General features: G+C 40.0%; 1 protein-coding gene across 3 annotated transcripts in view; it reads right to left on the reverse strand.

Annotated features, from left to right (window-relative positions):
- Positions 1-6: 6 nt before the first annotated feature.
- LOC118324408 (collagen alpha-1(XX) chain) overlaps positions 7-12539 on the reverse strand; it is a 33146-nt gene continuing 20613 nt past the window's right edge. For 2 of the 3 annotated variants that reach the window (XM_035656740.1, XM_035656741.1), the window contains 24 exons: positions 11523-11668; positions 11252-11381; positions 10054-10170; positions 9781-9927; positions 9546-9602; positions 8948-8986; positions 8707-8845; positions 7942-8084; positions 6815-6924; positions 5960-6118; positions 5765-5842; positions 5493-5579; positions 5336-5389; positions 4478-4573; positions 4294-4347; positions 4106-4159; positions 3949-4002; positions 3209-3280; positions 2271-2306; positions 2056-2122; positions 1725-1913; positions 1510-1587; positions 1229-1390; positions 7-746 (listed from right to left, as the gene is read on the reverse strand). In XM_035656740.1, the coding sequence (XP_035512633.1) occupies positions 718-746; positions 1229-1390; positions 1510-1587; positions 1725-1913; positions 2056-2122; positions 2271-2306; positions 3209-3280; positions 3949-4002; positions 4106-4159; positions 4294-4347; positions 4478-4573; positions 5336-5389; positions 5493-5579; positions 5765-5842; positions 5960-6118; positions 6815-6924; positions 7942-8084; positions 8707-8845; positions 8948-8986; positions 9546-9602; positions 9781-9927; positions 10054-10170; positions 11252-11381; positions 11523-11668 (2297 nt within the window). In that variant the 3' untranslated portion in view covers positions 7-717. The remainder of the gene's footprint in view (positions 747-1228; positions 1391-1509; positions 1588-1724; positions 1914-2055; positions 2123-2270; positions 2307-3208; positions 3281-3948; positions 4003-4105; positions 4160-4293; positions 4348-4477; positions 4574-5335; positions 5390-5492; positions 5580-5764; positions 5843-5959; positions 6119-6814; positions 6925-7941; positions 8085-8706; positions 8846-8947; positions 8987-9545; positions 9603-9780; positions 9928-10053; positions 10171-11251; positions 11382-11522; positions 11669-12539) is intronic. The other variant, XM_035656742.1, reaches the window with a different exon arrangement.

The raw sequence follows: 12539 nt of genomic DNA on the forward strand, positions 1-12539 counted from the left end.
CACACACACAGTATTTAACACCCAGACCCCAGGAAATCAGAAAATGTAAACCTGAATTTTCAATATGAATAGGTGCAGTAAAAAATATCATACATGGATAACTGTATACAGTAAACATAATAAACAATATACATATGACAACAGACATTCTCACAGTATCGTTTATACCATGGAACAAAAAGAAGCTTTTACACCATGGGTTATGCATTTTCATTATCCTTGAGGCAGTTAAGGTTAGAATTTCAAATGAAATAGACAGAAATGTACCACAGGTGGCTAAACTACTTGGCATTAATACAGTGCATGAATACATAAACATAGAAACAAAAGGCTTCAGTGCGAATATGGTGTACAGTATGAGACAGCATTTGACTGATCCCAATGGGAAAATATTTTCCTATATGATGCTATCTGGCCATCTAACACTATTCTGTAAGTTTCCTACTTTATTCTTAGTTCATTTCTCTGCCATATTTTATGTCAAAGAACACTGTAAGAAGAGGACGGAGAGATCCTTCCTGTACTGTTTCCTTTTCTTACACATGATGAAGACTGTAAAGCTTCTGCATCAGTCAGTGGCAAATCGAATCCACCAAACCTCTTCAGTGGTGCTCTGTTAGCTCCATTCCCAGTCTGTCATTCAGATCCAAAGGAACCATAGTCATTTCAAACAGACGTCAGTCACCTTACCATTGCTGCTTGCTTGGTATTATCTACTCAGGGCTGGTAGCCATAATAAGGGTCTTCTGGGTGAAGAGAGCACAAACAAAAAGAGTCAACACACAAGACAGCTTTTACACTGGATTTGGCAGTGTTGGAAAACTGCTGCAACTAAAAATGAATTACACAAAACATATAGCCATAAGTGGTGATTAAAGGTTATATGAGATTGAAAACAGTATTATAGCAGCAAACAACGATTTGCTATGTAAACATACAGTATAGAGGAGTATCTGCTATTGCAACCTCTCTGTGCTGGGCTGGCAGTGCGTGCATATCAGTGCATGTGAGTCCCTCTGTTTACAAGTGAGTAGAGCAACTGAAACCGCTGTTTTTCTCATCTATATGAGTGGCAACATTTTGGACCCAGCCACTAATAATACCTTCCACACTGGACACACCAGTGCCAGGCTCAGTGTGAGCTGCCTCTGACAGACCTGGATCATTATATGTTCAATTCCCAGGATGTGCTGTGCTTTGAGTTAGTGGACCTTTCTTGGTAACTAACCTGTTTGCTGGGGAACTCTGTGGCAGCCTCCACTGCTGTCACACACCCCCGGTGGACCAATCTCGCCTGGCTGTCCACCAGGTCCGGGGATCCCCAGGGGTCCTGACTGACCGTTATCTCCTTTGGAGCCTGGGCTTCCCAGCTTGGACTCACCTGGAGGACCTGCAGGCACACATAATATACAGCTTGCATCTGTACAATGTTGTGTACTGATGATCCATTGGAGAGTTGATGTGTTCTATTACAGTGATATATGAAACAAATGATTCATAAAGAGGTACCTGCAAACCCTTTGACCCCTGTAGGCCCCTGGACATTGGTCCCTGCATCCCCCTTCTGCCCTGGCATACCTCTCCTTCCTGTAGAGAAGGAAGAGACAAATCAGCATAACCAAAAGCTCATAATATTATCACACTGGAACCCCAACAATCTGAATTTCACACACAATCTGATTGGATTGTCTTCATCTCAGCAAACCCACTAGATGGCGTCTTACCCTGTTCTCCTGGATATCCAGCCCTGCCAGGTCTCCCCCTTGGGCCGACATTCCCCTGGGAGCCCCTGGCGCCTGGTGGGCCCTTGGGCCCTGGTATACCAGGTTCCCCTGGAGGCCCCGCCGGCTCCTCAATGGGAGCTGGCTTACGACTTATCTCGTTAATGAACATGTCGAGCTTCAACACCTCCTCTGAAAGACACACACAACTCTGGATAAAGTGCGCACAAGAGAATCTCGAACTTCTTTAAGTCATAACGAGTGAGTTAATTATACAGATATGGTCATTGTAGAAGTCCCAGTTTTTTACATGCTTGCTAAACAGAGTGCTTACTATGTACTAGTTGCTCACAGGCCTGTGTGACCAGTTGGTAGATCATGGCCATAGACTGAGGTTCCCCCTGTAAAACATCAGCACATTCACTAACCGTGGTTAAAGCATTATTTTGAAATGGCACTTTACATACAGAAAAAAAAGAATTGAAAAAATAAAATCATTTACTTTAGAATGATGTCAGTATTACAATAAGAAAAAGATTGTAAACCCACCTTCTCTCCTCGTTCCCCTTTACTCCCCGACAGACCCTGTAAAGCAAAAGATACATGAACATTAAGATGAATAAGCAGTGCATACGGCCTCCCTGCTCCCCCTAAACCAGATCTCTAACTTCCTCCGCTCTCCCACTCTCCTCATACATTTGAAAGTGACCCACACGATGTTGGTGAGTGTGTCAAACAGGAGGACTACATCTGACGCAAACCCCTTTTTGGATGATCCCTTTTCCATTAAGAGTCCAGCTTCAAAAAGCCTCCTTGGATCCAGGTCTCTGCCATAAAACAGAGACTCCCAGGGTTCTATTCTGGTGTTGGCGCAGAGTGTGGAATAAAGTGTTGCAGTGAAGTGGCATTTTTCTGGGGCACACTGAGGTCATTTCCTTAACTGCACCAGTTTGGTATCACATGACTTGTGAATCCAGCAGTGTACTACATTCTTGGTGGCAAGAATGAATGTGTCTCATGTGGTCCGCCACCCACCTGCATCTACATCTTACTTCATCAATGTATTTTCCTTATCTGAATCTTTGCCTGCTTATATTCTAATCTGGTTCAGTCACGGATGATCACTCTGATTCCTTTATTAATAATCAGTCTGAGAGTGTCTTTACTAAACAAGCCAACATATTATGTTAATCAATATCCTTATTTATTGCTAGACATGGTTATCATTGTCACATTTAATTATGGATGACATTTTGATACTCTCTTGTGTGTGTGTCATATGTGTAAAAATTCCAAATAGTTGTTGAGTCTTGTGAGTGTAAATGTTTTAATATCAGAGTGTCTGAAGTTCCCAAGAACTAGAAGAGCAACTTAGTGTCTGAAAATATAGCTCATATATTTCCAACCCATGTTCACTATGAATACTATGTTCACTATATAACAACATGTGAGGACAGACTAATGACACTATTTTACTCGGGTCTTACTGTAGGTCCCACAGGTCCAGCAGGGCCTCTTTCCCCTGTAGGCCCTGGGTGTCCTGGCATTCCTTGGAAACCCTGTAAATTACAAATAAATGGATAGAAGTGAAGATGAAGTGACCATATCGGGAGAATAGGCAAAGCTGAGTTTTAAATGTGAGCTAAGCCTGTGTATTAAACTGTCTTTAAGGTTAGGGTTAGGTTTAATACTGCGATATAAAGTGTGTGATTCTAGATCACCTTGTGAACTCCTGCTCTGACCTAATCAGCTCTAATAAGCAAAAAATAACTTTACAGTTTAATGATATACTCCACACAATAAAGTGATTAAGAACATATCGGCCATTCTTAGAGCCTCATCACCATTTATTGTTGTGTGGAACTACAGTAACATTAAAAACATGTTACTTTTTATTACTTATTATCTGCATCTTACTCTAGAAACAAATTTGACATTTTGGCCTGAAGGGGGTGCTAGAGGAAAGCTCAAAATGTGTTCAACATGGAATGAGTTAATTCTCTGTAAATTAAACGTGCACCAACCCATTAGATTTTAATCAGTGAGGTAGGTGTAAATTGTGTCCTGATGGGGGTCATAGGTCACCAGAAACATTAAGATTCATGGACAACAAATATGCACAGTAGATTTATTATTAGTTTTTCAAATTACATGTCAAGGTTGAATTTTGACCTACCGCTAGCACAAAAGTTGAAAATTCTGTCTTTAAAATGAAATTCAGTCTTACCCTGAGTCCAGCAATACCGGGTGCACCGATGCTACCTTCGGCCCCTCTAATGCCCTGTGAAACAAGTTGCAGAAGGATGAGGACAAATAAAGAGTCACTGCTTCAGCTAAACTGTATGAAGAACTGCTTTACTGTTGTGCATTGGCAAGCAGCTCACCTTGGGGCCTGGAATGCCCTCCCCCCCTTTTGGACCTGGAGGTCCTGGTGAACCCTTCAGGGAAAGACAGCAGGAAGGTATGAGAGAACACAATGAGAGACAGAAGGATGAGTTTATGGACAATAGTATAAGTGTTTTCTATTCTATTTCTGTATTCATGTTACTCCACTATTTCACTGTAAACTCACCTGGATTCCTGGTCGCCCAGGATCTCCCTTTTCCCCTCTCGCACCAGGTGGACCCTGAAAGTAAAATGATAAAAATAGATAACCAGTGAATTTACAACATTCAAACACACTAGAAGCATTATATGTAGCAAGGTTACTACCACTCTACACAGGTATTTATTTAAAACTTAGGAAGGTTACCCACCACTTTGCCCTGCACGGTCATGCCTCGGGGCCCTGCATTGCCCACAGGTCCAAGACCTCCCTCAAATCCAGACTTTCCTGGAGGACCAACCTCTCCCTGAGACACAGAGAAATTAGCATGAAGACGTCACTTTGATTCTACTGTTAGTCTCTAGTCTCTCACCACTAGATGCCACTAAATCCTACACACTGGACCTTGAAGCTTAAAAATATATTCACAGTGTGGATATGAGACTTGGACTAGTTATTGTCTCCCTCACCCCCTTTTTGAACTTTTTTGCATAAAAAATATTACCTTTTTCCAGTTTTGTATATATATATATATATATATATATATATTTGTCTCATTTTTATCAATTGATATGGTAAATCTCAGGTGTTTTTTCCCCCCAGATTTCTGTTTCCTACAACAAGGGGACAACCAAATATCGGCCAAATTATTATTTTACACATCGGTATCGGCCCAGAATTTCCCAATCATGCATCCCTAGTGACATTAAATCCCTTGTTGTGATTAGATTGAAGTGATTAATGCAGGTATCCACGCTATTTCTACTGTGTGAAAAGTAAGCAGGATTTTGATCCACTGTTAACAGGAAGGGTGTTTCTACATCTGCAATCTGCATTTTTTTATTAACTATATCTACCAATGAGCACAACAGTCAGTGTGCTCATTGGTAGAGATAGATCCTGACCCTGAGCCTTTGTCTTAATGGCGCAGCAGCAGCTCTGAGCCTATAATCAGGGTCTTGTCAGCTCCTATATTATTAGGTCGGGTCTGGTGTGGATATGATTTGGAGATGATTGCAGGTAACAGAACTTAAATCTAACTAAGCCTCAGTAAATATTTTCATCTCACCTTTTGGCCTTGATCTCCCCTCTCGCCTTTCTCACCACGAGGACCTGGTTTTCCCTGGGAAAAAGAAAAAGAATTGAATGTCAATGTGTTGTCTGGATCACACAAAAAATGAGTCAGCTGGTATTCAGGATCTAACTGAGGTCTCATGGTGTCATACAGTTGGTCCAGGGGAACCGGGAGCTCCGGGGATGTCGGAGGAGCAGGTACAGGTGTATGCCGGGGCAGGACAGCTTTCCTCATCTCTCTGCACACAGACAGACACAAACAATAAAGATCTAGACTTAGTCAGCCCTTGAAGCCACTAGTACATTTACTGTGCTCTTATATAGTATCTCTCACCACTGGAAGAAAAAGTACCAAACTGTTATTAACTCACAGCATGGTAAAATAGAGTTGAATAAAGGTAAATGTAAATAGTAACAGACAGACCACTCCAGGCAGGTCACAGCAGGTATCATCCAAAGCCCACGTGGTGTTACAGACGATCTCAAAGGACTGCAGCCCAAACTGGAAACAACGAAGAACATAGGACACAGGTTGAGGACAGGACAGGAAAAGACATTTATTTTAGATATGGGCCTGGATTAATATCAGATTAACAGAATAAAACAGAATCAAAAGTACCGGTGCAGATCCACTATTTGGTCCTCTGGTCTTCACCAGTTTTCCCAGCATCTCAAAGCCATCGTTTGGTAGGTTGCCTAAAGGGCGGGCAGGCCTCTCACCCACATGCTGGCAGTCCACAGACAGGGACACACTCACCTGGCTGACAGACAGGTGAACCTGCCACAGAAGAAAGAGGACCCATCAAATGGAACCACAAGTGATACAAAATGACATATAATCCCACACTATTTTGTCATATAAGGCAGGTACATGTATACATAACATGTACAACAACATACATACATATTAATAATGTATTTGGAGTTGATATTCCTTTCAGATGTGATACTGTATATGTGGGTGACATCTCATTTGAAAGGTGGAACAGCAATGATAAAAAAACTGGTACAAATACAGCAAGTATGAAGGCTGTCACAACCAAGTGGCTAAACTCAGATCCACCCACCATTGATGAATAAAAAGATTTTTTTCCAGATTTGGACCAAGTGGATTGAGTACATCAAACCTATAGGGTCAACGATTGGAATGATAGAATTTTTCTTCTAAGGTGAAAGCTTCCCATGTTGTAAATAAATATAATAAATATTTCAAGCTAATGTTATAAAAGGAAATCTCTGGAATAGCTAGGCTGTAAAATGGTTATCCAATGTACTATTTTGTCTTAAGTGTGCCCAATGCTATGTGAACCTACCTGCAGTAATACTAATACTATGTAAATTGATGACTGTGAAATTAATGTTTTTCTAAATTAAAATAAAAGTAAAAAAGAAAAACATCCGTGTTTCATTTTCTGCTAAATGACAGTGGGGCTCTTGTTGTCCTCTGACACTTGCTCACTGTATATGATCTCACCTTGTGAAAACTGCCATAGAACAGTCTGTGGACCTGCGTCTGGTCAAAGGTCAGTTCCTGTACTTCTCCCCTGTAGTCCAGACTGAAATACACCAGCTGCTTTGTAGTAGCTGTGGAATGCACAAACATAGAGGAAGATATTTAGTGATTAACTATCACATAGCAAGGTGTTCCTAGCCTCTTGTGGGGTTTTCACACTACTGGCTCTTTTTTAAAATTAGTTTGTGACATCTGCTGTGTGCTGTCAAACACTGCATGTTAATAATTTCTAAGGATAATGAGAGATCCAATGTCAGTTGGATAGGAGACCAACCCAGAGGGGTACAGAACACCAGAGGTCACTGATGGCATCTTGCAATTCACAAAAAAATCTGCTAAATCTCTACTTTTATATAGTCCCCAACAAATGCTTTCCCAAACTCAAAGTTTGGGAGTAAATAGGTTTTGATCTTTTCATATGATTTGTTGAATAATAAAATATAGAATAAAACAAACCCTATTTCTACACCCTAGATTTATATCAATATAAATATAAATATTATATCAATTTAGGCACAAAGCACATTCACTAATTTCATGTTTCATCCGTCATGACCTTTATCACAGTGATCTGATCTAACTTCTTTGAAGATACTGAAACTCAAGCAATGAAAACTTCATGGTAAAAAAATGTGGATTTACTGGATTTCAACCTATAGTCATAGTTGTTCATTTGTAAGGAAAATTAACTTGGTTTGTACACATTTGTCCTTTAAATCTGAGGTTATGAATTTTAAAATAATTTTAAAAAACTAGCAACAAGGAACGATTATTTTCGAATAATGTGCTTATTAATTTCTCAACTAATTATATGGTCCATAAAATCTAGAAACTAGTGAAAAAACGCTCAATGTGACATCTTAAAAAGTGTTGTTTTGTCTAAACAACAGTTCAAAACCTAAAGATAATAAGTGTACTATTACACAAGACAAAGAAAACCAGAAAATCCTTGAGAAAATGGAAATAGGAAGCTTATTTTTCTGTTGATTATTAATAAATTGATCGAAAAAGATCTTATATCTGTATATGAGGCTGGAGGGAATTTGCTTACAGTTTGGGAAATGGAGAGATTCCGAAATGTTACTCACGGTTGAGCACCACCCCCATCTTTGGCTGGAAGTCGTTGTCAGTGAGCTGCCAGAGGGCGAATGGCTCCCTGGGTGTTTCCTGCAACACGCGGAAGGCAATGCTGATGGTGTGCTCTGGAGAGAAGCCTGCAGGGTGGATAAACCTGGAAGGAGAGAGGGAAAGACGGACCTATTAAAATAAAGGTTTCTTAAAGGTTTTCTGTTTAAATCAGAACAGTTTAGAGCTGCTCTATACAAAACTGTCCTGAGATAACTTCTGCTATGACTAGGCGCTATACAAATAAAATTGCATTGACTAGAAAACAGAGTTGACAGAGACAGATGTGTAATTTTTTAACTGTAAGGTCATGTCAGTAAATCGCACTCATATGCTGTTTAATATTTAGTCAGTTGATCTGATTGGACATGAAAAGCAACAGAAACGTAATTATAATATTAGTATCATTATTAATATTATTGCATTATTACAATACTGTAGTTTGGGATGGTAGCACTTAGCAAGTTTCTGAATGTAGAATGAATCACAAAATCACAAATCACTCTTTGCAACTTTATTATTTAAAGATCTTTCTTTTTAATGAAGATCCAAAATTGTGTACTATTCTGACCCTGATTATCAGTTTAATATCCAGCCTGAACCTGAAATCACACAACTCTAGCTACAGCCATCCCCAAAAACGTCATAAATTCTATTTACAGCTGGGAGGTGAATTGGCAAAAATGAGAAGTGGATGGTGTAAAAAGCAGTAAAAGGGATAATCTCACTTGGTACTCTGTGTCAGCTGGACGTCTCTATACAGAGTGTAAGTGGGGAGGGTGTTGAAGACAAAAGGCTCAACTGCCACGCCATCCACAGACGAGTGAGCTCTCTGAGTCAGCCCAAAAGCTTCCATCATGTCAAATCCTGAGACAAAAAACACGTTCCAGAAATAAAATCAATGAATGAATTCAAACTGAGCCTTTTTTGAGAGAGTTTGCAGTTATGTGTGAGGACAGCTTGTCTCACCTTTAACAATCTTGTTCCTGATGGTGACTTCAGGGCAGACTGCAACACAACAGGGCAGTGTTGAATGATTAAAAGCAAGGCAGTCAAACCATCAGTTGATTCATTTTTAAGACCTGTCAAAATAGTATTTAAGATTTTAAAATTAAAATTCATAGACCCAGCAGACACCCTGCTATAACTGGGGAGAACGCAATAAGGACTGGGAAACTGATTTAAAAAAAAAAAACACTGTTAGACAAGAGTAAAATATTCTATTGCTAATGTATCACCTGTCAGCAGGATCATATTACAATAACACATTTGTGTGGTCTAAATGGATGGTAACATGTAGATTTCAGCCGTAGGTGCCCGGGAAGCAGTTAGGGGTTGATGATTACAATGAGATGAGAGTTCAACCACATCTACAAAACTAAATGTGACACTGTTAACAAGGATGAAAGAAATATAAAAGCTGGGGACCTGCTGGGGTCATCAAAATAATATAACAAGTCTGCTCAGTTTGAACCGAAATTACATCCCCAAGAGATTACAAAAATGATTTAGAAGCTAATCAGGCAAATTTCCATAGAAGAAAATAACTGATATGATTGTGAGTCACCTTCATTGTGGATGGGGTACATTCGGGGATGGATGGGAATTCTGGCAGGAGCCGTGGCTGAAAAGGAACAAGTTAGATCAACTATGACGCATTTCACAGACAACAAAAGACTACATGATGACATTTTATGGAGGCAAGCAGCCGAGAAATGATTCCTGTATCCCATATTTTAGGTGTAAAGAAAACTATCCTCAACATCTAACATACTGTCTGTGTTACTGTGATCAGGTCAGACCTGTTGGATGGAGAATGGAGACGGCAGTGCCCTCTGCTGAGCCGAGAAGTGAGTGCACGCTGATGCGATACAGAGTCTCTGGTTCCAGATCAGTGAAACAGTGACTGCTGCTGGACTCATCGACACTTTCTTCCTTTGTTTGCTTATCTATACACAGTGCACACATACACATATACACACACCAATCGGTAAATTAACAGTGGTTGATGTGGTTTATGAAACAGCTTTAAGCACCCAGAGCTGTCAATTAATATAGATTTTACAAGAGATTACCTTTGACAGACTGGATGACAATACGATATCCATCGACTGCAGACACTGGTCTCCAAGACACACAGATACTGGAGTGGTCTGACCTGACCACACTCACACTGCTTACCCGCAGACTGGCTGGAGAGAGAGACAGACAGAAATGTAAAACAGAAGGCCAATAAACAAGAAATCAGATTTACATACAGAGTAGCCAGAGGTGAACAGAGAAGGTTGGAACAAGGACCTTCAGTAAAAATAAACACACAGAATCAGATGTTTGAGATTACAACCTCATTTTACATTTGAGTGTAGGATATTCATCAGAGCCGATACTGTCTGTATGAAACCACAAAAAATAGTCTTCAGAACAGTCCTAAACTTTGACTTATGAGTCGAAAAAAATCTTAGTAAAGAGTAGTTCTGAGTAGCTTTGTTTAAAGAAGCTTAAAGTCACAGTGTGACTCTATCATTATCAAAACCTGACACCTACATTACCCAAAATGCATCTCGACTGCCAACAGCTCAGTCTGAGATTTTAGGGTGTTGTGCTAGTAGCAGCTAATGTAGCATGAGAAGAGGAGTGGGCTACAGACGCTTGAAGAGCTCACTTCTCTGTAACTCCATACCAACAGACTGTTCTCATTTTCAGATGCTGACTGAACTGACATCACTTGAGGACACTTCATACATTAATATACTTCAATATATTGAAACATAGAAGACAAAAGATAAAAGCTTATAGAAGATATTTCCCCTACAGTTGGAAGAAGAAGAACATATCAACCTTTTAAAATGTTCCTATTTGACTTGTGTGACATGCTCTTTGAATCATTCCCCTTCCCTTATTTGTCATATTTGTCAGAAAACAGAGATGAACATTCTTCCTTTGTCTTACTGTGCTGCAAGCTAAGATGGTAGACATAAAATGATTAGCAGTGTAAACTTGGTGATCGATTTTCATCACATGTACTGCAACATAATCAATATTAAAAATAAAAAATGAACAATAAAACACATCTACATATTTATTGAGATGTACTGTGTGCAGTCTCAAGCGATACTTAAGATGTTCCTTTACCTTTCCTAAGGACATTCATGCCTGCAAGGAAAAAGCTATGACATTATTTACATTTGAATATGATGTTATTCAAATTTAGACACTGATCCAGCAGATCCGTCTTTCAAAACACTGTGTATTCTTGTAGTGGGTTCGACTCACTGGTTTTCCCCTGAGCTGAACCGCTGCCTCCTTCTCTGTTGCGGTACTCTGCGGTGACCAGGATGCTGTAACGTGTATCTGGCTGTAATGACTCTAGCACCACCCGCTTTTCGCCACCTGGGACCAACACCTGTAGACGACAAACACACTTTTCAGAGTCAAGCTTTTAATTAAAACATTCTGGCAGTGACAGAGCTAAATTGCAGTTTTTGTCATTTTCTGTGAGAAGCACTGTGATTTACTGAATAGGTGACGGTTACAGCCAACTCACAGTGCTGTCCTGGCCTTCAGCTCCAGTCAGCGCAGTGTAAGACACACGATACTGGAGGACATGAGCATTGGGAGGTACCCAGCTGACTACCAAGCTGACTGCAGTCTCTTCGGAGACCGAAACGCTGGATGGACCTCCACCGGACACTGCAGAAGCAAAACACAAAAACCAGAGATATTTAGACTCACTACAAGGAATATTCAGTTCAGTTTAAATCTTTACAAGAGGAAATTCTTTTTGCAGCAAGACTGCAAAAAAAAAACACAAATAAACTCAACAAGAACAGCATTACAGAAAAAAGGTTCAATGATCAAGTAAAGAAAGCATGCAACAATCAGAACAGGGATTAGATAAAGTGTTAAGCTACGCAGGAAACCAAGGTAATGTCATACTAGAATTAAGAGTGTTTATTGCAACATTAAAAACATTTAACTTCTGCAGAACATGCAGTCTTTGTTGCCTCAGTGTTCACATCAAACAATGGTGTGACAAGGTGGAAGTACATGTAATGATTTTATGATGTCAATAACCACATCTTGGCTTTAGCAGTATAATCGTACATTTAGTACAAAACCTAAGTAAAATTTTAAGGTGTTCAACAGAGCAGAGAGAGTGTGCTGTTACATGAGACTACTCCCTTGTGTCTGGCCCTGTATGATACTTTTGATACTGCGAGAGAGAAACATAAAGAGGCAGGGAGGGCATAGCCGGTGTTTGTTCAACGGTAGGCCGTTAGAGAAAGAGGTGTAGGTGTGTGTGCCAATATAAATCCAAAAATTGAAAACTGAATACCGACAGTATAGTTGAATATTGGGGTCCAGCCCTAATTCACAGCGATCCTGTCCCCAGATTTGCTAATCTTTTTTTGTAAAGAAACAAAGAAATGGCTAGCGGCACTGAATGAGGGACACATGGGAAAGAATAGGAGGAGAAAACAAAGGCATGGCATGTTGAACACATACTGTGAATTACTGATGACTACAAGGACTGAATCTGTGCCCTACTGAGACAGAAACA

The sequence above is a fragment of the Morone saxatilis genome, unplaced genomic scaffold, assembly GCF_004916995.1.
Source record: "Morone saxatilis isolate NCDOM2014 unplaced genomic scaffold, NCSU_SB_2.0 Contig15, whole genome shotgun sequence".
Classification (NCBI taxonomy): Eukaryota; Metazoa; Chordata; class Actinopteri; family Moronidae; genus Morone; species Morone saxatilis.